Source organism: Chaetodon trifascialis, chromosome 6 (assembly GCF_039877785.1).
Source record: "Chaetodon trifascialis isolate fChaTrf1 chromosome 6, fChaTrf1.hap1, whole genome shotgun sequence".
NCBI lineage: Eukaryota > Metazoa > Chordata > Actinopteri > Chaetodontiformes > Chaetodontidae > Chaetodon > Chaetodon trifascialis.
The window spans coordinates 24,914,109-24,940,616 of record NC_092061.1 but is presented as its reverse complement, the minus strand read 5'-3'; the positions used below and the strand labels follow the sequence as shown (position 1 = coordinate 24,940,616).

At 44.9% G+C, this 26,508-nt stretch overlaps 1 protein-coding gene across 2 annotated transcripts; it reads right to left on the bottom strand.

Annotated features, from left to right (window-relative positions):
* Positions 1-28: 28 nt before the first annotated feature.
* mtmr3 (myotubularin related protein 3) lies at positions 29-26,352 on the bottom strand. Of its 2 annotated transcripts, XM_070965019.1 has the most exons (21): positions 26,181-26,307; positions 23,857-23,932; positions 22,869-22,924; positions 21,504-21,593; positions 20,565-20,681; positions 17,568-17,650; positions 16,814-16,980; positions 16,566-16,662; positions 16,057-16,170; positions 15,122-15,312; positions 14,594-14,725; positions 14,319-14,430; positions 12,206-12,401; positions 11,767-11,952; positions 11,351-11,521; positions 10,512-10,657; positions 8,528-10,031; positions 8,319-8,429; positions 8,060-8,148; positions 6,597-6,623; positions 4,613-4,915 (listed from the first exon to the last, which is right to left on the bottom strand). In XM_070965019.1, the coding sequence occupies exons 3-21, from the start codon at positions 22,869-22,871 to the stop codon at positions 4,744-4,746; spliced, it is 3,708 nt and encodes a 1,235-aa protein (XP_070821120.1). In that variant the 5' UTR covers positions 22,872-22,924; positions 23,857-23,932; positions 26,181-26,307; the 3' UTR covers positions 4,613-4,743. The 2 variants fall into 2 exon arrangements, with proteins under 2 accessions (XP_070821121.1, XP_070821120.1); XM_070965020.1 differs by lacking the exon at positions 6,597-6,623 and having other exon boundaries at positions 29-4,915; positions 26,181-26,352.
* Between the last annotated feature and the right edge of the window lie 156 nt (positions 26,353-26,508).

The following is a 26,508-nucleotide window of genomic DNA, read 5'->3' as shown; positions in this document are numbered from 1 at the left end:
TTTCAGGTCGTGCAAGCAGACAACACAGTAGGTTTATCTAGTTTATTTTTCCTTAAATTCTACAACAATGTAATGCTCTTTAAAGTAAATCCAACAAAACAAAATATTCAGACTGAACAAGGAGCACTTGTTGTTACAGGAAATTGCTATGTACAGCTACACACTCCTCTGACAGACATGAGAAGGTTCAAAGTGCTTATCAAACAGGAGGGAAAAGAGAGGAAAATCAAACAAAAGCACGAGTGATCCCTTTGTGAGAGACCCGTAATAAAACTGCTTGGCACCAGTCTCCACCAAAAGAGACGCGCACACACACGCAGTCACACACACACACACACACACACACCCCAATGCTCAATACATTCACGCATACACACTCACGTCATGTGATTACTGGGCCGCTGCAGTGATGCCTCTGATAGAGCAGGTCAGCGTGAGTGAAGAGAAATACAACATATGCAGACCAAGAGAGCTTCTTGGGAGGAAAAACAAAAAGCACAGCAAGGGACCATCCTGGCAACGTGCGTGTGCGTGTTAACTGATGACCTGTTCACCACGTTACCCAACCCTCCCACACACATACGGCCACCAACCATAATGCTCGTTACAATACTGAAAAGCACAGCACACTCTGCTTTATTTTGATGCTCTCTGTGGCAGTGTCTACTTGATGTCATGTGCAAAAAATAGCCTTTTTTTTTTCTTTTAAAACAATTCACATTCATGGATTGTTGAACAAGACGAGCTTGGTGCCCCACATGCCTGTGACGGTGGTCAAGATACAGAGTGAGGATTCATGCTGCTGGCCGTTAGCGTGTCTGTGAGCAAAGTGAAAGCCCTGTGACCTCAGACTGGGCTGATCCAGGGACAGCACGCATCTCATGTAGCCATCTTTTCGAATGAAGTCCTTTTTTTAAGAGATCATGAATTATGAAGTGTTGGCAAACATTTTCATTCAACATTTAGGACACAGACGCATCGTTCTGGGAGGAGTGTGAAGCCTTAGAATAAATCATGTTGACAGGACTGATCTAGGACTACAGGCCAGCTTCACATCACCATTATGAGCTGAACGGTCTGTGATGTGAGGTCGATATTCAGTCTGATCAGTATTCCAGTTTATCTCAGTCAGCAGATGAAAACAGCTGAATTAGAGCGAGGCTGCAAGGGTCAAGCTAAAATTTCAATTTGCTGCACATCTGCTGCAGAAGCACAGTCTGAAATCAATTCAGAGACTGCACTAATGTTGCCATGGCAGCAGTTGGTCAAGTGTTTTTGTAAATATTCAATTGACAGAAGTCTCCTCTATGAGGGGCCAACCAACTCCTGCTTTTCTATTCTGTTTGAGAGAACAAAGGTTCAACAGTTCACCACTTCCACAGGAGGCCAGTGAGACAAACAAGCACTTCAAGCCTGTTGTTGTTCTGACCGCCTTAAACACTTCAATCTGCTCATTCTACCACCACACTGGGATCCACCAGGATGTCAGGAACACGATCAGCGACAGCTCCATCACGCTGCCAATCACACACTTCTATTTCTGCATCTCCACTGACAGCCGAAATGTCGTCATGGCGTGTGGCGAACCACAGCGACCATCTGGGACACTGCTGAGCGAAGCGCACGCGGGCTCTCCGCCGACACGACGAGCTGAATGGTGAGGAATAAAAAGACCGGCAGTCTCAACGATAAGATCGTGGTTCAAACAGGTCTGCGTTGGTGTGCTGTACCTTTAATGCTCCAGCTGATCCAAAACCACAGATTTCAGTAACTACAAAGGCCGTTCTCCACGATGTCACTCAGCAACTACAAGCTCAGTGTGAATGTGTGTGTGCATGAGCGAGTGTGTGTACAAAGTAGAGGTAGTGTTTGTAGATGGGGTTGAATGGTGTAATGTGTGTGTGAGGGGGGCTTTGATTTGGGGTTCAGGCTGCTTGTTTTGGACCACTGTTCTCTCAGTGCATAGACGTATCATTGGCTACAGACACGCTCCTTTTTCTTTTTGACGTGGTTGTCAGAGGTCACATGGTGCTACACAACACCTCCGACTGCCCCCCACCCCCAAGCCCCACCTGGAAATGTTTCCATCCACAAATCCTTCTGTGATTGGCTGACGAGCGTCGCCACAGCCACAGATCAGAGGCATCTTTCATGTCCTGTCTCGCCAACACTGATTATCCTGTGGCAAATGAATTGTCTGGATTTTCAACAGCAATTCAACCAAACCTTAATAAATTAAATCAAAGTAATGATCGCATTTAAAAGGGAAACCACTGCAGCATCAAAACAGGACACCCTGCTTCTCTATTTAAAAAAAACAACACCTGTCGTCTTCAACAGGTGGCAAAATATACGATTTTTTCTGCAATTAATAACAAAAGAAAACAAATTTAAAAAAGAAAACTTTTTGGTGACTAATTAAAGTGAGCCACTATTCAAGGATTCTATACATTTTTCTTAAATGCTATATAGGTATCTGAATATATTATTTTATTCATTTATTTTTACAAAAAGTAAATGTGTGTGTGTGTGTGTGTGTGTGTGTGTGTGTGTGTGTGTGTGTGTGTGAAGGAGGTCATTGAATGGGCGCTAGGCAGAGCAGACGTCTCCGTGAAGCTTCTCTGACATGTGTCACGTATGGAGTTACAGACTTTTGAAAATGCCAAGAGCCCTTTCTGTTGCTGCTGTCATGTTTGAGCCAATCAAAGCGGAGATCGCAAATGAGGTCATGGTCGACTCCCGCCTCGAATAAAACAAACAAAAACAAGATGAAACGGTGAAAAGTTTAAAGGTGTCAAATTCACAACTTCCCTTGTGATTTCCACCGAAGCACTGAAACGTGAGCGAGAGGTCCAGCTCCCAGTGCCTGCTGGGTAAAAACAATAAAAGGGGGACGTTGTGAGCGAAGGGCGTGAAGGTATGGCTAACAGGAGAGATGACACAGTCATTCCGTCTCGGGCACAAAAAACGTGCAGCTTGTCTGACATGAACTGACAGCGCCACAACACATCAGTGTGCAGTCCAGCAGACGTCGCAGTGATAACAGTCCACCAGAGAAGAAGAGCTGAGGGGCCTCAGCTGTTAAAGGGCCACATGTTCTAAAGCTGTTTCTACACATCTCTAACTAGTCCTGCTGCCAGACTCACAGGGGTGACAATGACTCACCCTCCTCGCTGTGGTCAGGAGAAGTATTCGAATGAAGTGAGGAGGAAAAAAAGTCAATATCCCAACAGCATGTTTGACTTTAAAGAGCCTTCAGGACTGAAACATCCTCTGTCTGCTCTCTGGGCTCAATCTCAACACGTTAAACACAAACTGATGCTGACTCAGCGGCCTGCCAAACTCACTCTTTTTCTATTTTGTATTTACACGTCAATTAGCTGTGCTGTGTGTACAGATATACACACACACGCACACACACAGGTGTGCCAATCTGTGTGAAACGCTGATAAACCTCATCCAAACAAAAGCAGGCAAACGCTGAGCTGAGATTCAGCCCAGAGTTTGTTAAAGGGACAGTTCACCCAAGCTCCAAAACTGTGGATCATCCAGAGCTAACGATCAGCTTGCTCATCACAGGGAGGGCTGCTCAACGAATATGACATCACTATGACCGAGTTGCATTATGGGAAATGGAGGATCCAAACTTGACCCATGACAGGGATTTAAAGTCAGGACATTCTGCTCATTCTTGTATTAATCTGTTTTTGTAAAGTCACTACATCTCTGGAGCACCGCTTGCATTTTTTAGGGCAATGAGCAACAAACAGTTATTTTCATTTAATAATCAAATGGTCAAATCAGAGAAAGTTGTATTATCATTTCCAGCAAAAGTGCCAAGCAGTCTCTGGTTCCAGCTGCTTTTCTTTCTCATATAAGCTATTAAACTTTGTATCTGTTGTCTCTGAGTCATAACAGCCAAATGTCAGTATTTTCTGACAATTTACAGGAAAAGTTATGACTTGATTAATTGATAAAATGATCTGCAGACTTCTTGAAAATGAAAATAACAGTGTTGGGGCGGGAGCAGCAATCTCAGATGAGCTGTCAAAGCCTGTGCTAATAAAGTTCTATTAGGTTAGATGCAGCTGGAGGGAAGTGAGGAAAGATGCTTTCATGGAATTTGGGTGAACTGGCCATTTAAGCTTTTCCCTGAACATTTGTGAGCATCAGCTCTCCAGACATTTCTAAAGCTGAGGGACTGTCTATTGATTGCGAGGAGATTTTCCACATGGCTCCTGATCTTACACCCTCCAGAGAAAAGCATTCGTCCAAGCCGGGAGCCGATGGTACGCAGGAGCCTCATGTGAAGCGTGGATAGGCGGGGGAAAGATTCAACGGACCAAAGTCCTCCAGGAGACTTCAGCAACACAGTGAGACGACCTTCTCTGCCTGCCTGGTCCAAGGCACCAGGATGTCCATTCTCACTCCTCTGGCCTCGGGGTCCCGTCACTGCCACAAACCCTCCGTGTGGCGAATGTGTGATTCCCTCTCACACGCACACTCACACACACCACCCACCCCTGTGCAAACCCACCGTTCAGAGCGCTCGGCATCACGTCATTCAGCTCCTCTGCCACGTCATCCTCTGTATATACACCTTAAACTCCAGCTCTGCAGCACACACACACATTAAGTACACGGGACATTCTGTGTAGCTCCTGTGCTCCTCTTCAGCAGAGCAGCTGTGTCAGCGGCTGGCGGCTACAGCCCCGCTCCCCTCCTGTCCCGCTCCTCTGACGCTCAGTTGGAGCTGGCTGTGATGGGTTTCTCCAGCTCCAGGTCCAGGGGAGCCGGGCTGAGCTGGAGGCTGCTGTAGCAGGTCTTACAGACACGGCTGGGCTCGAACAGCTGCTGGCTTGGCACTGGGATCTTCTGGTCGCAGCAGCTGGCGCAGAACACGTTACCGCAGTTCCTGCAGGGAGACACAGACGGGTCACTGCTGGACCCTCACACAGAGCCTCTTTACACCTACTTTGCATACAATTCAACCCCATTACATCTGCAGCAGGGCCCTGTTCTTCATGCATGGAATGCTAAGTACGTTAGCTTGACTGTCCGTTTGATAAAAGCATGGATTTCTTATTCATTCAAGCCCAGTTTAAGGTTTACCTACAGCTGCTGTCAAGCTCAAACCTGCACATGCACACGCTCACCGATGGTTATTTGGTTGATTTTTCTAGACTTTTCAAAATAAACCTCAATTATTTTCACACGTGGATATGACTCCTTTCCTCACAGGTGCCTACAGAAAAGTGTTCATTCAATTTAAGAAATCATCAAGACCTGTTCGTGTATTATCAGAATTGAATTTTCACAATCAAGATTGACACCTACATGTGCTAAAATCACTTCTAAAAAGAGATGTTTGCCTAAAAATTAAGAACAAATCCAAGTACAGAGCAAAAGAAGATGCATCCAACTAGAAGTTTTCAATGGAATCAGAGACAGAAGAGGTGACTGATGACATTCTGATGGGATCTGTCATTTTAGCGCTGAAGAGGATAACCATGTGTGAGATGAACTCTGAATGAACTACAGTGTGTGTTCATGGTCATGAGGGAACATGTCACCCGGTGCAGCAGTGTGGCTCAAATCAAACCTCTGACAACGTTTGAAGAACCAAGTTAGCTGATGAGACTTAATGGGCTCATTTTAGCTGACTGACCGGATCAGTTAAGACACATTGGAGGAACAGGATGCTGACGTGGACATGAGTTCCAGAAAATGATTTTGTTGTTGTTGCTCTGTTGCTCTGTGCCTGCGATGCATGATCAAACAGGTGGAAAGAAGTTATGGGAGCTTGGAGTTCTGACCAAACCTCATTCACCCTGTTTTCAGCTCAACTCTGCTGTGATGTCGCACTACATGCCGGGTTAGAAAAGTGGTGCTAACTTGATTATTCAGTCTATTAAAAACACATTATCACCACGAGACAGGAGGGCAGGTCACACTGGAGGTTTCAGATACCCATGCTCAGATTCAGATGTAAGGCCATGCTCACACACTTACACACACAGTGATCCCTTCTACCTGCCTGTGCTGCACACTGAGCACAAATTATTTAAAAAAAAAAAAAAATCTAATTCACTCTGAGTCTCCAGCCTTTTGCACCACCAGGTGGGACTGAATGGTCTCCAGTAGGCTACCATGCTGTGCTGCTGGGAGGTGAGATGCAGGGGGGCCAGTTTGTGGCAGCATGCTGGGAGTGTGTGTCGAGGGTAGGGGGGGAGGGCAGGGTGCTGATATGGAGCTATGGCAGGAGGAGGGTAGAGGTTGAGGAAGACCATGTTTTCAGCCCTCGACCAATCCAAACTCTCCCACTCTTCCACAGCCAATTAAAAACTGCTGAATGGAAACACACTGGCGCTGCAGGACACACATTCAAGTCAATACATCTCCAAAATGAAGAGAGATTTCCCTGAGAGTTGGCTGACAACTAGAACAGAGTGAAGGGAAACCAGATGCAGCAGGTGAGGAAGGGAAGGAGCTGGGGGTGGGGTGGGGGGGATTAGGAGGAGGGAGGTTTAGTGATTCCAGGTTAGAAAAGTGGAAGATGGAGGGTGGAGGGGGGGGACAGGGGAGCCGGATCTCACCAGACCTCCTGGACAGGCTCCCTGCCACTGTAGAGGAGAGGGGCAGACAATGGATAAGAACTGCCTTAACAGTGGAGAACACTTAACACACTAAAACACACTTCCTGCTGAAGATGTGTGTTACAAAGAGAGAAAATGTATGCCAGTGAAACAGCTACAATGCTACACTGTTCATTCTACACTTATGTGTTTTGAAGGCTGAAATAACTACAGACTATTGTTTACAAATCTATCTCAAGTATGGACCACAGTGAATGAGCAACTGGACATCCAAACTGAATCTTACTTGAATCTCTAAGTGGCTAACTTGATCCAACCCACCACAAAGAAAAGGAAGTAAAGAGCAGACAACAGTGATATGAGAAAATGAGAAAAGCAACTGAGAGATGAGGCAGAATACATGAATGCGCCACATTAATCTCGTCTTGCACCCTTCAAATAAGCAGAACACATCCTGATATTTCCAAGTAGACTTTGAATGGGCGCTACTGCTCAATCAGTCTATTAACATGTCAACAAGGCATGTTTCGGATATAAGGAGCATCCCACTTGTTTACTCCAATTTCCTTGTCAAGGGGAGCTGCTGCAGCTCGTGAAAACATTTGGATAATATGAGCGGCTCTGAGGGAGCTTTCTGAACTCTGAGAAAGCAACCATGATGACATCATCACCATTATGATGTCATCAGGATTATCTCGGCTTGAGCTAGAGACTTCAAATTTGTAACTGAAAGCCTACAAACTGCAGGCGTGGAGTTTGAAAGCCATGGGAGTTCACCAGGCACGGAGGGTGTAATTACACAGATGGGAACATGCTGCATCATGGGAAATGTAGGAATTAACATTTGGACCCATACTTTGGTATCAAGTCAGGATATCGCTACCCCTGCTGCATCGATCTGGATCATGTTTTAAAGTTTGTCTCTCCAATGTCCAACAGCTTAGAGGAAGTGCAGTACTATGTGATTACATCTATACAATCAGAAACATTCTAAATACATTAAGGACACATTAAGATTAGATCATATTACCCATATTTACTGGTGGTCAGATGCATCTGTTCACATGTGTAGTACAGACGAGGCTGAACAACAAACTGAAATATTTTATACTAACATATGCATATCAATAAGAATGAGCAGCTCCCTGGTGATTTTGAGCTCTGGTCTGCAGAAAAACAAGTGATTTATGTGAAGAGGAAATGAAATTCCATCAGAGACGGTCTCTCAAGATGAATTCCAGTCTCACTAAGATGCCGAGTGTGAAATGAAAGCTGCCTCAGCTTAATCTAGACGCAGTCTGAATGTATCTGGATACAAGAAACTTAGTCTGAACAGAAGAGGAGCAAGCTTAAACAGAGGAAACGTCTCTGTAAGCCTCAACAGGACAGACAGGAGTGGTTGATGACAGGGATATTGACTGAAGGTTTGAGCTTCTGCAGCATGATAACCCTTCAGTGCTTACCTGCAGTGATGCCTCCTGGTGGCGAGCCAAAACCTGCTCTCACAGCCGTAACACTGGGCTGCCAAATGGTCTGGGTACCAGCGAGTCACCTGTAATGTACAGACTGATCTCAGCTCACCTACCATCAACCATCAACGACTGCCATTTCTGAAGAGATCTGAAGTCTTGTTATGCAAGTTACAAACAGTACAGCCATTGCTGTGGGAGTTTTGTTCCTTCCCTCCAGACAACACATCTTTAGTTTAGCCTGGCTGCTCACCTCAGTGTCCTGCTTGTCCACCTGCTCCCAGCTGGCCTCAGAGAAGAGCTCCGTGCTGCAGCGCGACAAACAGTTGGGGTCCAGGTTGTACTCAGAGTCTGTCATTGAGGTCTGCACAGAGGAAGACACAGACAATCAGAAGGAACATCCAGGTGGTAATCAGATCAGCTGGTCAGTCATTTTCATGGTCAACCGCGTCAGCATCTTACCACTTCGTCTCCCATGTCTCCGTTGATTCTGTGGGAGCCGGCGTGATGCTGATTCTCGAGGCGGCTCCACAGCTCTTGCACCTGTTTCTTCAGAGTCTCCACCTCCATCTGGTGCCCTGCCTCAATCTGCCTCAGCCTCTGCTGGATGGCGTCTGTGTGCAGCGTCAGCCCGTCATCGTCCAGATGGCTGCGGGAAGGTTGCTCTGGGCTGATGGCGGCCCGGCCTAGCAGGGCGTGGCACCAGCGGTGCTGGGAGCAGCTGCCCCGCGGATGGAGGATCAGGGAGTTGCAACTTGCTAGGGACACCTGTCGACTCAGAGGGGCCTTCTCCCCGTTCCCTTTGGCCCAGTGAGGTCCTCCACAGGGCTCCCCCTCAGAGGTGTCACCATTACAAACCCCATCCCTGCTGAGGTCAGCACTCACAGACTGAAAGGCACTGACAGAGGGCCGCTTGCTGCCCCCATTTAAAGTTCTGATACAGACATGCTCGCCTGTCTCCGGTCCTTTCTCTTTCCTGGAGCAGGGCGGTTGGCTCCTGCTATCACTGCAGGGCTGACGACTCAGACAAACAGGTGGCAGTGCTGGTAGCTCCAACTTGCTGCAGGCCTCTTCAGTTAAAGTCTCTGTGGAGCTTTCCATGAGGGAGGCCCTTTTATCCAACTGCTCCCCCGGCTCCGAGACACCATGGTCAGACTCAGAGTTAGGGCACGTCTCCTCATCCACACCTGGCTCTTCAGGTGATCTGTCCACAAAGCCATTTGTTATAGTTCTATGGGCTGCAGGCTGCTCTGGCTCACCTGAGTCAGACTCACTGGGTCCATGTGCAACCTCCTCTTGTACAGAAGAGTTCTCTACATCCTGCTTCACCAGATCCTCTGCTGCCTGCTGTTCCTCCTCCTCTGGGGGAGACTCACCATCCTCCTCAGCCTCCATTACACCATTTTCTGGATGGTGACCATTAGCAAATGCTTCTCTCTGGATCTCAGTGCCATTGACCTTGGCACACTGGTCATCTTCCTCAACTCTTGCTTCTTTCTCCACCTCTACGTCAACAGTGTTTATGACATGTGTGACAGCAGCACCTCCCTCTCTCTGAACATCTGCTCCTGCCTCCTCTTTAGTGGCTTCCTGAAGGATGTTCTCCATCTGGCCCTCAGCCACACCCACGGCCACAGAGAGCTCTGCCTCCTCTGCTTCCTCTCCTGCTTCTGCTGGGCTCACGGGGGCCCCCTGCCCGAGCTCAGTATGTGAGCCCCGGGGCTGCGGGCTGTCATCCAGCTCAGAGTCCACTCCGTCAGGATAAGGCCCCACTCCGTTAGGCCGCACCTCCTGATCCTGGTTCCCCCCTCCCTCAGGCCCCACTGCCATGTTGAGCTCCAGAGAGCGCCGATGGTCCTGCCATTTCTCATTGAGGCTCGGGTCACTGGAGCGGCGGTTAGGAGCCAGTGAGCTTCCCAGCTCACATGCACTGGGCAAGTTGTCGAAGGACCGAGTCTTCGTACGTCTGAAGAGGAAACAAGATTAATTACAGCCGGGAAAGCGTATTTCAATACATAACAATGGCACAGTGTGTTTGACACCCTATGATTCAATCTGTAGCTGCACACATAATCTTTACAAAATGTTTAGTTAACAAAATAATCAGATGTCAGGCTCATCAAAACACGAATAATGCAGCACAAACATAATGAAAGAGCAGTATTCAGACTTGGCCCCTTTAAATCACAGCCAGCTGTCAGAAACATGTCAACATTAAAATGAAACTAACTTCCTGTTGCTCTCTCTTGACGGTATGACTGTCATGAGACACAAGATAAGCAGAGCAGAAAACAGAATCTGTGACTGTAAGGGCCCAGGCAAAGCAAAGTATGTAAGCAGTGGAGTTGAAAAGCCGGGCCCCCCTGGCTGTGGGAGTCCTCAACACGTGTTTATCTTACATGAGGGAGGAAGAGGGGGGGGTCGGGTGCCAGCGCGCCAGGCTCACCTGGCCAGGGGCGTGTCCTCAGGGTTGCCACCAGGCACAGGGTAGGGGGCGCAAGAGTCATCGGAGGGGGTGGTGGGGGAGGAGCTGGGCAGGTAGACCGCTGTCCACAGCATCAGGTTGCGTACGTGACACACTGGATGGAGAACCTGCAACAACAGCTGCAAACTTAACTCAGAAGAAACAGCAAGAAATGACAAATAACAGTAGAAAGATCTACAGAGAAATCTTACAGTCTGAAACACATGAAGAAAGAAAACAAGGCACTTTATAATGTGACAATTTGAGTACGATTTAACAAGAATCAGAATCTGAATGCAAATGAGTTCTGAGAATATGATGTTCCCCTCATGGTGAGTGGACAATATTTACAGCCATGACACCCACACACACACACAGAAATTCAAACACAAAAACAACGGTAACCACAAAAATGTAATTCTCAGAAGGGTGGCAAAAAGGCTCCTAAATCAACTTGAGACCATAATAACTAGCAATGAATCTAAAGAGGCAGTATAAAATAAACAGCTCTGGAGCTCATCTTTCCCGTAACGCATCTGAAAACTTTGCAGCCTAAACTTTTAGGATTTGGAAACCAGGCCGAGAGAGGCTTGACTCTACGCTTTCCAGATTAATTCCAACAGCTTTAACTGCTTTTCTATCCTTTGTCTTGCATAGCTAGCAGGTTTACTGTTTGTGAAGAACTTTTTAAACATGCTTGAGAAAATATTTTGTCAGCTTAATTATTTAACAGTTTCATCAGATTGAAGAAATCTAGAACCAGCAGTGCTCCACTTCCTAAAGGACTAAAGCAGGAGCACAGGGGTAGGCAGTGAACGTACGGTCTCGGAGTGTGAGGAGTACAGCATGTTCCTCAGCGTGCGGTTGGCTGGTCTCAGCAGCGACCACACAGAGCAGGTCCTCTCCTGGACGTGGCGGTCCTCCCTCTCCTTGCCACTGTTACACAAGAAGGTGCCGAACAGACAGGAGTAGGTGTGCTGCACCAGTTTCACCTGCATACACACACAAAAACTGACATGTAGAGGCTTGTATATACACACACCACAGGTATGATAATAAGGAAAGATGACAGGAGTTCTCAAGCAACCCGAACTGTAACTGCATATGGGTGGCTCACAATCGGACACTGAATCAGAAGCATGCCATTACCACTTCTGTACATGGAAACATTCTGAGGCATCTAATCTCAGGATCTGAGCAGAATCAAGACTTAATGCAATAGCTGACTTCAACGCACCAGGAAGGCCTCGTTAAACTCAAAGGAGCATGGGAACTGCCTCTGCAGCTGGTGAACACAGTCCAGCCACTGCAGGAAGACGGGGCAGCGCTCGTTCAGGTCCTCAGAGTTTTCTCCATGGCCACAGCGGTCAGCAAACTTATGGCCAAAGTCCAGCCACTCGGTCTCCACCAAAACCTGGAAGCCCTGCACGAACATGTCACAAGATCTTAGATTCAACCAGAACAATCACACTGACAGTTAGATAAAAAGATAAGAACAAATGTTAAAATAAAGTGAAAAGATTAATTTTTCTGCTCTCAAATTTGACTCTAGCTGCACTGGCAACATCAGTTACTACATGACATCAATGTTAGGAGAGTTTTCATGGAAATATGGCCCAAAAATAGTGGTTGACAGTCTGGGATGTCACTTAAGGAAGTAGAGTCTTCATCTGTACCTCAATAGTGCGGTAGTAAGGGTCCAGCAGCAGCTTGGACAAAGCAACAATCTGAGGTGTGCGGTCCCAGCCATCAGAGCAGTGCACCAGGACCGGCCTGTGGTCTCGGTCCACGGCGTTGACCACGAGCAGTGCCGCCTTCAGCATCAGGGACAGATGCTGCAGCCACTTGGTGCTCTCCAGTGCAGAAAGCCAGCTGCAGACACACAGACAGCAACAGAGCAAACACATCAGAGGACCTCATATGCCCCAGACACACATGGTTTATAAGGACAAGTACATTGCATGGAACACTGCCACATATGGGGGCATTTATAGCCTCAGTTAGTTTGCACTCTGTCAACACCGTCTTCATGAGTTTGCACGGTTAAGAGCACAATCATGAACGGTAAATCTGTCTTTCTACTTTCTAAGTTTATTTAATCTCAAAAATATACAAAAGTGGTAAACAGATTAACAACTGATATGTTTAATTGTCCAGTATTGCTTAACTTAAACTTGTATTAACATGAAAAATGTCTAAGCACATTAATTGCTTTTAAACATGCAATAACTGATATTTTTTTTGGCAGCAGTGGAAACAACATATGGCGAATTTGTTTGAAAACAGTTGCTAATTTACACATCCAGCAGGTATGGAGCAACACTATCATTCATTTGGAGACATGTTTTTAGCCTTCTGATGAAAATAGATCCAATATTCACTCTGTCTTTTAACTCTTTTTGGTCTCCCATCAACTCCTGAGGGAAGCATGTTGCTTTTCAGCTGCTAAATGCTCTACAATGTTCACCAGCTACTCAGCTAAACAATGAGCTGAAACTCACTATACAGTGACAAAAATCAAAGGAAGATTCAGGTGAAAATTCTCTGTAGATATATCACTTTGAGTGATCCCTGTCACATTATTTAATTTGATGTCATTTCATACACTGTTATTATAAAAATAGCGATTATAACTGCTTAAAGCAAACAAGCTCTGACAAACCCACTGTATACTACCTGCTTGCAATCAAACAGCAGACACACAACATTAGCAGCGAGCTGGTGAACATAGTGGACCATTTAGCAGCTAAATAGCTGGAGATATTTCCATCAGGATTTGGGGCAGATCAAAAAAGATGCCAATGTAGAGCAAATAGACTTGCATTTGGCAGGTGCCCAGAGGCATGATTCAATGTATGCAACAATGTGTCTCTCTATCTGCTGGATGTAAACGTAGGAAACTGTTAACATGCTGACAAAAACAACTTCACACACCAGTGATATGGTGGCAGCTATGTTGTTTGGATGTTTTTCTGCCCCTAGTGGCCACTAACATATGAATGCAGCTTTAAAATCCCTATGTTTGGTAAAGTTCAGCAAATGACTTTGCTCTTTTGGATAATGGCTACGTAATAAAGCAAAATATTACATGACCAGTGGGAGACATACATAGACCTTGACCAACTTCAATTACGAGTAAATGTTTCACTTGTCTTATCTGGGGTATTTCTGAAAGCACTGTGTTGTTTGTCTATAAACCTGGAGTGTCTGTGGCAGAGACAAGCCTTTGACCACTCTTTGACCTGTGCATCAAAGAGCATCAGCAATTGTGTTTTGTAAACTGATCTAAATTAGGTCAAGCTTTTGACAAATCCTAGACATAATGAGAAATTGGTACAACCTGCAGTTTTTTGCATAAACACCAAACTCTGTGCAAAAGACTCTAAGTAATATTCAAATAAAGAATCCCGGTTGCAGCGCTATTACAAATGCTGAGCTAGGATCCAGAGTGAGCAGGATTTTTCAGTCTGCTTTTGTTTCCTGATTTGATCTTCTAACCACTTTCAACAACGTTCTCTCAAGCCGGCATGATTCAATTACACATCATTGTGACGTCGAGTCCGGGAGTGCAGATGGAAAGAGATCCTCTGCTTGGGGTTGGGCCAGGCTTTCTAAATCAGGCACAGATGTATAGCCAAGACCAAAACACAGCTGTGATTACTAGTTACCTACAGTTCCTACCACTACAAAGATTCAGAGCTTTCATTTAATAGTTTTAGCCCACACAGCTCCAGAGTTATGACCAGGAGAAATCAGAGGCACTGCTGGAGGTATAAAAAAAAACCCTACTTGGCTGGATCAGGCATCTGGGTGCAGAGGAAACGCAGAGACTGGAAACTCTTGCGGATGGAGTGGATGTTGGCCATGCCCATAAAGACTACCTCACAGTTGGGATAGTACTCTGAAACAGGAGAAAAACAGTGTTTAAAAAAATGAGAAAACATAAAGTGGTTTTAATTTTAGCCTGCAGAACAATCACATTTGCAGTTAACTGAGCTCCTGAATCCACAGCTCACACTGACCTAATTCGGCCTGGAACCAAGGACTGAGCTGACAAGACCTACCTGGGCATTCGCAGCCTCCCCCTTTGGCCCTATTAGCCACAGCAGCAGCATAGGACCTGGCATCCAGGATCAGTAACTTGTGGGGCTGGATGGCCAATGTCTCCACCTCTGAGCTGTTGGTCATGGAGGATTCTGACACAAAGAACAGCAAGATCTTTTCTTAGTACAATTCAGGATGTATCAAACTAGAACTGAGGGGTAACACAATCAAAAAAACTCCAAATAAATTATTAGGATGAAAGTATGTTTCACCCAGGCACGTCCATCAGAATCTGTTTGACATAAGAAGTAAATGTGATCTGTGAGTGTTAGTTTGAACCAGCTGCTTCAGACAGGCCCTAACAGGTCGAACTCCACAGCAGCGCCTGCTTTTCGTGCAGACAGTGAGACCTCAGTGTGGAAATATCTGTCTGTGTGTTGTGGTAGGTGTGTGCTCAGCTGGAAGTGTGTGTTTGTGTGTGGGTGTCTACAGTATGTCAGTGAGTGAGTGAGAGGGTGGAGTGAGGCTGATTGAGTAAGAGCTCTCACCAAAGTCAGTATCAGGCAGGTCAGAGCCGTTGGTGTAGCTGCCGTTGGAAAGGTGTTTGTGCGAGCTGCTGTCCACGGCGCAGGCCTTAGCGATGGACTGGACCAAGTGCTCGTCATCGGCGTTCCTCCAGCCCCACCAACTGACCTCTGGCTGGCCGCAGCGGGCGATCACAGCCCCCGTGGTTTGGTGCCTATGTGAGGGGGTGGCCAGGGCAACCAGGAAGAAGTTAGCCAGAACACAACATACAACAGACATCTGAGACAGCATTGACCAGCTATCCATTAGATTAATCCCGATAGTATGTTATATTTCTGACCTTTCGTCTAATTAAAATGCCAATCACAGTTTCCTGAAGCCCAAGATGGTACTGAAATATTGAAATTGCACAATTTGGCAGCCCATCAGTCTAAAACACAAGAGCAGTAGTAGTAGTAGTTGTGAACCACTGGCTTTGGTCATTTCACAGTCCCAGAAGCAAATTTTTGTCTCACATTTATTTCAGGTGCTGTGACACACAAAACAGGCTTTCAAAGCTGCCATTTCTGGTTGGGGCTAGTTTTTCTAAAACAAGCATCAAAAGCTCCCAAGCAATGTTCTTTAAACATAAGGGCCAAAATTCACTGAAGCCATAATACAGTGTATGTCATTGGTTAAGTCAGTGGTCTTGGCCTTGTTGACAAACTCTGAATAGAGGCAAATAGAGAAATAAAGCCTGGATAGAGCTAGTCATTAGTAATTAGCAATATGACGTGGTTTTCCATGCCAAAGTAAACTCTGTCCACAGTGGCGCTGATATAAAGCCATAAAGATATTATCTGAAGATAGTTTCCTTCCTTTCAGAAACAAAAAGGCGGATCGGCACATAAGAAAACTTTTCATTTGCTTTGTGGTCATAAACATGTTTGACCTTCTGCCTTGAAACTAACACACCAACCTATAAACCACAGCAGGAAACCTCTTCCAGGAGCGGAAGGCCGCCACATTTTCCAGCTCCTTGTCAGTGATCCAGGCTGGCACCAGGAGCTGCTGAGGATAGCTGGGGCAAAGCCTGACAGAGCAGAGGGGCAGAGAGAGCAATGGTTTTACAAGCCAGGAGAGAGAACCAAAGGGCTGTGATGGCTCAACAAAGGTCTCTGTCTACAGACACCTAATCCTGGGCTGGGCTGTTATCTGCCCAGGGCGCAGCACCAGTGGAGTACAATAACATAACCACCCACTGTCTAACACACACACACACACACACACACACACACACACACACACACACACACACACACACACACACACACACACACACACACACACACACACACACACACACACACACACACACACACAGACTTGTGCAGCACAGTAATGAAAGCAAAGGATGGATCTCTGTTCTCGCTGTGACTGACGGAAGTCAACACTGCGGCAACTATCCTGAATGAAATCTGCTATTACCTGAACTTGCTGTTGATGTCAGATATCCTCCAGGCATTTTGAGTGTCAAAGCCCATCCTCTCCACCTCGTTCTTGAACCAGGAGGTCACGTGTTCGCCTACAGACAGAGCAGAGATGTCCGATAAGACCAGAGAGGAGAGGAGAGGAGAGCAGAGCAGAGCAGAGCAGAGCAGAGCAGAGCAGAGCAGAGCAGAGCAGAGGAGGTTCAGCTGGGGTTACGTGAGGACATGTGAGAGGCAGCAGGGTACCTGGTCTGCACAACTCGCCATGCTGCTCCTTCTCGCCAGCGTACACATTCATGCACCAGGCATGGAAGGCGAAGGAGAAGAGGTCCTCCAGGCGAGATGGAGGGCGCACTACTGTGTTCAGGCGCTTCAACCATTCCTGACACTGCTCAAAGGTGGAAAACTGACACCTGGGGGACCAAACACAAAAGCCAGCCTTACACCTTCAACATGCTCCAACTTTCAATATGGATATTTACAATATGAATGTGGTCTTGTGAGCAGCTCTTAAAATGTCATTATTTATTTGATTGTTCCGATATTTATTTACTTACATTTTACTATCTTTATTTCCTAGGTCAAACACTGGATTCTAGAAAGGTTTGGCAGTGATGCAGCTCTCATTGATGTGTGACTGACTAATTATTGTCGACAGAAAGTGACATACTAGCTTCAGTGAACTGTTGAAAAGACACTTAATGGACTGTTACAGGTTAAACCTGTAAGTGTGGTGGCTTTCTTCACCGGTGATTATTTCAAGTGACAAAGAAAAAGGATATATGCAGGATACAAAACAAACTGAGCTGTTAAGTTTAGTGCAGGAGGCAGTGCAGCAGCTCTATTGTGTGGATTTTGAGAGTCTGAACAAAAGGCATGAAATAGGCTCTTTGTATGGGTAAATGCATCTTCATTCTGTTGCACGATTCAAGTTTCCTATGCTTGTGACAAAGAGGAGGTATCAGTTGAAATGACTTTAGGTTGCAGGAGTGTATCATACCTGATGACTTTGCAGTCCTTACAGGTGACATGAAGCTGGAACATATCCCGACACTCAGCACACTCTATGAGCTGGAGAGGAACCTGTGGAGCAAAGGAAGGAGTATGAACCCTACGCTCTGTCAAACTTTGAATTAAACAACATATAGAGCATTTGGAAAATGTACTAATCAAACACATGCAGTCAGTACAAGAGGTGTGGTGGACTGCAACTGGCAATCCATTTAGCAAATTAGCTGTAGTCACAGTAAAACACTTTCATGCCAAGAACCAGCCACGTGCTGCAACATCACGTTTAGGTCAAATATTTAATTGCATAAACCAAACGATCATTCAGCCACATGGTGCTAAAAATATCCAAGTCACACAGATTACTTATCCAGGTGCATTTCCATTAATTTTTCACATCACATCTCCCTAAGCTCTATACATAATCTTCTTAACTATGGGTATGGCAGCACAAAAACACTCAATACTAAATTGTGAAGAGCTTGTATCTACATTTCCCTTTTGGCCCAGAGCTATATTCTTATCTTTTATAGGCAAATACTATCCAAAGTACAGAACTGCCATGTGCTTATGACTTAAGAGCATACTTTGAATACTGCAGGGAAATACCTACGCTGCTTTTGACTAAGCTCCATTAATTAGTAAAGAGCCACATTTCAGCAGCACAGTGGGCTTTCACTAAAGGTGTGGTTCAAGCTACTGTTCACACACAGTCCAGAGCCCAGATCAGCAGCCAGTCACCAGCAGGTTGAGCTCCAAATTAGGGCTGAATGATATGATGGGGGAAAAAAAAATCATACTGAGATTATTTTTGTGAGACATTTTTCCACCAAGTCCAGCTGAGTCCGGTGTTTCTTTTCAGATGAGACAGCTTTTTTCTTCTGGCTTTAAGTTGTTTTTATCTTTCTCTAATGCCTTGATCGCAAAATCATGTCTAAACTCACTTATAATTTAATTTACACATCCATGCTGCACATATATGTCTTTATGGTTGTATGTGTACACCTGTATATAGATGTCTGTCTTTGTTAAGCCAAAACTGTTTTGCTTTAAGTGCTATATAAATGAATAAGCTTAGATAGAGTCACAATTTTAGTGGGAATTTTTGAATTTTATTTTCACTCAAAAAATATATTTATATAAAAAAGACAATGCGAAATGCTGGAGACGGCAACAAACAAGTATGTCTTATATTTGCAAGATATGTCAATATGTCATTTCAATAATATTTCGATTAATTGTTCAACCCGACTACAACTAAATCTTGAATGGTTTGTGTGGCTAGATTATTCCCACTCATATTTTTTCAACGTGTCCATATTAATCCAACACGGAGTATTCAGCAGGATGAACAAGCAGGATTCTAGTCCTCTAGGCGGTGGCCAGTTAACAGACAGGCACACACAGATTATACACTCAAGTCAAGCACTCCATGCCGTGCAGCTCTGCTGGGTACTTACTGACACCTCACAACAACAACTCTATCCAAAGCAAAACAGAGAGGACAATAATAAAAGTGATGCATGGCGATTTGTAACTATTTTCTGCTTGTGTACGACTGCTAATGCAGCACATTCCGGATGTTCGAGCATCCTGCCGCCACAGTTTAATTCTTGCCCTCTAATCTACATCCATAATCTGGCCAACATCAAAATTCCTCGGCTGCTTGTTAACAGCCTCTCACTCTCTTGCAGCACCTCCCATCTGATTTGTGAGCTCTGACAACTCTGCCATGTGATGCAAACGCCTCATCAACCCTTCCAAATATGTGTGAGGAGAACTTTGGCTCTGTCTGATGTGAGCACAGAGAGGCAGCATGTGAGCCAAGAACCAGAGGCTCACTGACATGTTTTAATAGCTTTTGAACAGCACAGACAAGACTTGTTGATAGGATAAATTCATGGTTGGTTTTTGGTCATTTTAATGGGATTTGTTGACAACAAGAAAAATCTAGAGCACCATCAGAAGTATCCTTTAAAAATGTGTGAATTGTGTTTAAGAGAAGGAAGTGAAACAGTCAAAAGCTTTCTCTATAGTGCATGATCTATCATTACGCAACTTTCCTGCTCTCACATATCAGCAGCACAGCAGTTTGGTGATATGAACATAGCACATCACATCCTTTCCTAAGGCATTCAGAATTACATTTCTTCATCAAATGATTATATTATTACTTGTGGCTTAAAAAAACATTCATAGAATCGCATGTATATAGAATATAGTATATAGAAATAATACACTGAACAACATAGAATACGGTTTCTAAAAAAAAAGGTTATTTTTTCAGTACCACTAGCAACGCTAAAGCCCACAATGTAGAACACACACACACACACACACACACACACACACACACACACACACACACACACACACACACACACACACACACACACACACACACACACACACACACACACACACACACACACACACACACACGTGTGGGGTGACTCAGGTCGCAATAAGCCAGTGCAGTAGCAGAAGCATACAAAGCTCTGTTTAAAATAAGACACCATAGTACAGTAAACATCTTTGCAGTACCAAATGAGGAAGGTTTCATTTCATAAAGTATCATACTTTGTTAACAAAGCTAGTCTATCTTAAAGTAGAGAGAGAGAGAGAGAAAGACAGAGAGAGAGAGAGAGAGAGAGAGACCAACTGTTATGCATCCCCTCTGGAACCACTGCAACCAAGGCAATGGCAAGTGAATAGAGAAAGCTGAGCAGACAGGCGTGTGTAGAAACAGAGGTGATGAAGAGTCACATGGCACTGCTGCCAATGCAGATCAGCTCTGAATGGACCAGTCACCACAGTGCTGGCACAATGGCCCCAACTCTGTCCATTCACAAAACATTAATACACACTTTCGCACGACCTCCAGTCTAGACAACGTAATTAATTCTGGAGTTATTGTAAGCTGTGTGAGAGACATTCTCTAATCGTCCATGACCTCGAAGGCCATCACTCACTTTTCAAAAACACTTACGTTGACAACGGACTCTTTGAACTTGATGTGCAGGCGGTAGTTGGACGTTGCGATGATGGCGTCCTCTGCTCTCCCCACATACTCTGTGAACTCTCCGTGCAGCTCAGGAAAGGGCACCTGGCAACAACAGGAGATAAAACATTTCCAACACACTGCAGAGCCGCAGAGATCAACAGTGATAATGATATATGCACAGAGTGCTGTGGTACGATCGACTGTTCCACTAGATATAGTCATCATGACTATTTTGCAACTTGTATCAGCATGTTGACCGCTTTCCTGCAGCATTCAGGCAAAATGTTTCACAGGTAAATCTAAGGTCTTAAAGTGTAAACTGTACACCCTTTCTTCAGAACCACTTAGAACAAGAACAAGAACTTTACCACCTTTCAAATCAGGATTGACCAGATCTGCCATTTTCGGTGGGCTGCAAACTATTAGCATTTGCAGTACTGTACAACACTGATGAAATGTTTGTATTTCAGGTTACACAACAACCACTTCCAAATGTCAGCAACCAGCTGACTGAAAGCATAAGGGCTCTATGAGGAAGCAAGACAAAAGCAAAGGAACCACATAAACAGTCTGATTGACCAGTTGGCTAAAGAATAAATGCTAACTTGAAGCTTCTCAGAGCTGCAGGTAAGTCATCAAAGAATATCTTCACGATGAAATCTTTTTGTCGTAAAGATTTTGTTGTTGTTTGTTGTATGTCTTTCTCAGCATAAACAACAAAACAAGATTGTTTCTACTTTTAGATTATAGGGTTTCAGGTATCACTTGAGACTGGTCGAACTGAAAGTGATCTTAAGTCACATGCAGCTTAATGGTGGTTATGTAAGTGATTACAGAAACTCAACAACGTATTGAGACATAATTGTGAGGTTAACTGGGTTTTTGACAGCGAGATATAAGCAGCAAGGGTAGCAGCTTCCTCACCTGCATGTTTTCCTCCTCTAGGACGGGGGACTTCTTGGGAAAGATCTGATTGGCCTGGATACACTCCAAGCTCTGCTGCCCCTCCTCCTCCTGCAGAGAAAAGGCCTGTTAACTCTTTACTACACTGCTATCAACTTTAACAACCACAATCTTCTTTGGTTTTAATATGGCTTTTTAAATGTTGGTACAAGGAAGGGCTGGCTGAGTATTTCCATATTTATCACCCTGCTCCTGACAGACACTCGTGTACTGATGCACGCATTCATGGCTTTGACCACTAAGCTGCTCTGCAGGAATTGTTTGGAGAGTTAAACGCCTCACTCAAGTCCATCATGGCAGTAGTTTTGTGGGGAAAAGGAGTCACTGCTGTCGTGACAGTGTTGATTTAAAACCAACTTGACAGTGCTGCATTTACGCTACTTTACATGGCTGTCTTCTCCTTGCCACCCCCACTGTAATGTGCAACCAAGGCTAATTTACTATAATCATCCCTTGTACAACAAGCCATAGTATCGCAGATGCCAGTAAGACACGGAACTCTAAAGCTGGAAATAGACAGGGTAATTAATTTACACAAAAGAAAGGACAGTCTAAATCAACTTTTTGGTTGGAAAAATCCAATTATAGACATTTTTTGTTTAAAGCCAGTTTTCACCTCCATTCTGTAGGCTTTCATAAGGGCCGATATTTCAGGTCACAGTAGTCTTATGCATGAACATATTTCACAGAGGATGCTTATCAGCGGGGAATGTGAGGCGTGGAAATACAAGCAGAGTCAGGGATTTTTTTTCCCAAGGGCAAACCGGTGGAAAAAAATGTCTGGCCTTGTGCTGACAGAGATCGACAGGAATCTATGGGCTGTGTTTGGTCAGGGTCAGAGTTTAGTCCTAACAGTGTGCAAAGAAAGATTAAGGTGGACGAGATGGCACATAACGGATGGTGATGGCACATCCTGTGGGCTGCTGGCTCAGCATGGGCCGAGCTGATACAAACGGTCACCATGGCTTGAGGAGCAGCGTGCCGAGGCCAGCCAGGGGGCAGCTGCTGCAAAGCAGCGAGCCAAAAGCACAAGAACACACGCGCCTGCACATGTGCACGCGCACACACACACCCAAGCCAGTGGTTAGGTTATGATGCAAAGACACAACACAAATTTCTGCAGTGAAAACTGAAACCTGCCCTGCTCAGGCAGTCGCCCTGGAGGACCTTTGACACGGCTGCAGCTGATGTAAGTGTCTGCTTCCTGATAAGCAGAGCTGATAAGGTTAAAATCAATGGAGAGTTTCCGATTCTGCAGACTGCACCCAGGAAACTGGCCACACTGCAGCTACTGGCCAAAGCATGTATTAACTGAAGGTACTTTACCATGGCCCCTGTGAAGGAGTGTGGGTCAACCAACGAGAACTCCGGCCTGGACCAGTCTGTACATGAAGAACAGAGATGGTTAATAAGTAATTCTGGTAGAAAAATGTTAATTATATTGTACATGGTGACTTTAAGACATTATCTTTGAAACACAAAATGAAAGCAGCCATCATCTTCGAACGTGTGGTTTTCAAATTAAGATTTTCTGTGTTCTCCTCTGGCCAGAGTTGAACCATTGTGCAGCCAGCAGCACTGGGATCATTATTGTAAAATATGGAGCAACATTTATAAGAACAGAATTCATGATCCATACACTATATTGCTTATTTCCTATCATCTGTCTACTGTCCACTCTTGTATAAAGGCACAAAAGAACACAAAACATACTTTTAAAAAATACATGTTTATCATCTAAATAGTTTCATTCCAGTGTTGCTTTTTCAACAAATGCCTTACTACCTCGCCATAAAAGGCAAATTTTGAGTCTCATCTACCAGATCACTGCATCTCCTCTGGATGAAATGACTACCTGAAATGACAGACCAAACGAACGTTCTTTACTATATTAATCTGCAGTGTTTCTGTTGGATTTAATTAGACTGCACATGGACCATTGCAGGGAGTGGCTGAATTTTGAAGGCCAGTCAAACTGCTGTTTTATTGTAGTGGTGATGTTGTACACACGCATCAGGATGTATAAATACTTTCTCAGGGAATGGGTCTAGGCAGTGAACTGACTGTTGCCCATGATCGAGCAGGAGATCGTGAGCCCCTGTTTGGGCAGTCAGACATTCAATAGCAAATCAATTCAACATGAAATGGCACAACAAGAGGAGGCTTGGCTAGCAATAGCAGGTCTTAGGCCTCCAGTAAAGCTTATATTCAGTTACATCAAACATAGTGATATGCTGACAACCGCATTTAAACTAAGAGCAGATGGCTAAAAACGTCACATAAAAAAGATATGTGATATATATTTTAGACTTACCACAAACAATCAGTAACGGACGATGAGCAGTCCTGATGATCCTGTTTGGAAACTCTCACAAGTAAGACATGGAAATCTGTGGAATTGAAGGCAAATATGCACCTGAATAATGAGCAAATGCTTTTCCTAACAAACATGTCCATATTTTGCAAACAGCAGTCTTTTTCACGGAAATGTACAAGCTACAGAAGCTCTTTTGATTCCCTTGCAAATATAGCTTTACTGGTGGTCACAGTGGCTTGAATGTGAGCTCAGAGATACCACTTAAACTCAGTTGTGGAACAGAAAAAAGCCAATTGGATGGAGCCAATTGGTCCATCTAGCCTGCAAAGAGAAATGGTTCAGTCTTTTGAACTGCTCATCTAATGTTCACCTCCAGAAAAAAAAAAAACAAGCACACTCAGTCCGTACATGATATAAATATGGCAGGAGCTCAGTCCATGCAGACTTGGCTTAGGAGAGTCGCCGGATCAAGTACAGCATAAAGTGTATCCTGGCCACTGCTGAGGTATAGCCAGGCACCAAACCATCACACTTGCATCACCTGTATGTGTGTTTTAATGTAATAATAAAGTACTTTCTTAAACCCCAGCCATCACATCTTAATACAAACAAATGAAAGGTTTAGTGGTTAAACCACTCCCCCAACAATGGTTGATCACCTGCCCAAATGGCTGGTCAAGCCATGACACATACCTGGCAGAGCCAAACATTTCACAGCACTTGGCTGGTGGCTGGTGTTAATTTCCTGCTTAGTGTACAGCTGTAAAAATGCCATTCACCATTTGTTCAGGCAACATTAAAATATTTTTATCAAGTGTATCCTTAAAGTAATATTGCCTGATAGGTCTTCAAAACAGGCAACCTGTTAGGGATCTCTCCGCATACAGGCCCACAAATAGTTGTAAAGGTCAGCTACTCTTGCAGAGACCGAAATGTGATCTGAGAGGGTCAGTGAATGAGAAAGACCTCAACACACCTTCTCAGGAACATCCACGGTTAAGAAAGGCAGACACAAGACAAAAATCCCACTGTACCAGCGGCAAAGAGGACCTCAGCACGGCTTGGTCGTCAAGAGGGGCGTGAAGAGGCCAGAGGAGGTCATTACCTCACTGACTGAGCAGTCAAGCTTATACTGCTGGACTGGTGCTACCTGATAAAGCATATCTGAGACACACACACACACACACACACACACACACACACACACACACACACACACACACACACACACACACACACACGGGCTCTGTTTACTGCAGCGGGCTCATGACTACGGCTCAGTCTGGGTCTGAGTTTAGAGTCACACAGGGAAGGCTAAGCCCCTTAGAGCCTTAACGTTACTGCTATCCCGTGACAGGCTACCATGCATCATAGGCTGCAACGCTATCAAGCAAACAGCCTCAATCTCCTACCTAGTAATACGCGAAGGAATATTGATTTTGACGATGAATTGCAATGACTGACAACAATTAGTTGACTACGTTAACGGCCAAGTCGTTATTGTTAGTAATACTGAACTTAGCAGTGACTAAAAAGGATTAACTCGTACAAAAGCATACATGTCGGCTAACTTCGTGCGTGGGAAAAATAGATTCAGTTTGTTTTAAAGTTAACGTTCTGGTTCCCACTCCCAAGTAAAACCGTTAACAAATGCTAATGTTAGCTAACATGTTAACGTTGTTTCAAGTTAGCTAGCATTGGCCGAGGAAACGTAAAGTTGGCAGTTCAAAATGAGCTACAGTAAACCAAAAGCCATGCCCAAACAATTCTGAATCGTAACCTAATCTCAATAAGTCCTAGCAAGCCAAGTGCTATGCAACATAACAGGAACACGGAAAGTAGCTAACGTCAATTATGCTAACAAGTTCGTCTCGTAGATAACTACCCATGTCAATAGACAGAAGTAACTAGCTAGCTAGCAGTAACATTATTGCCCATCTTCCCTCTCTTTTGGTTACGTTAGGCTAGATCTCCTGCAGGCAGCTAACGTCAGTAGTTATCTTAACTTGTCAAAATAACGCAACCGCAAAGTAATGCTAGCAAACTAACGCATAGTCTAAAGTGGATATTTGGATTGTAAGCAGCCGACGTGAACATTTACGATTAAATAGTGTGCTGTTCTATTGCAATTTCATAGTACTTGGTGTTTGCCATCAGTAACTGTTACACAGACCAACCAGTAAGCTGGCTAGCTAACATTAGCTGGTTGAGCTAGCGCAGCTCTCTGCAACTGTTTTTGTTGTTATGAGATGGAGGGCGGAACCCAAAACGGAGGCCTCTGTCAAAACACACCGAGGAACGACCACAACCGGCGGACTCACCAGGGAAAGGAGCGATGAGAAGTTAGAAGTCAAAGATTCATCCGAAGGCCATGCAATTACTGAGCAGCAAATACACCTCGAGCAAATAAACATTAGTCATATCCGAGCCGAGGCCAGCTTCACTGCGTCCCTTTCCAGCACCGAGCCGTCGTCGCCATCGTCGCGAATTCTCCAGCCCAACAACCTACGTGCGCATGTGACGTCATCGCGTCAGAGCGCCGCTCTGGTCGGGGGAGGGGCTCAGACGCACCATGCGGTACGACATGTAAACAGTGGACTGCCCGAATAACTTAAATAATGATATTATAATATAGAATTCAACCAGAGT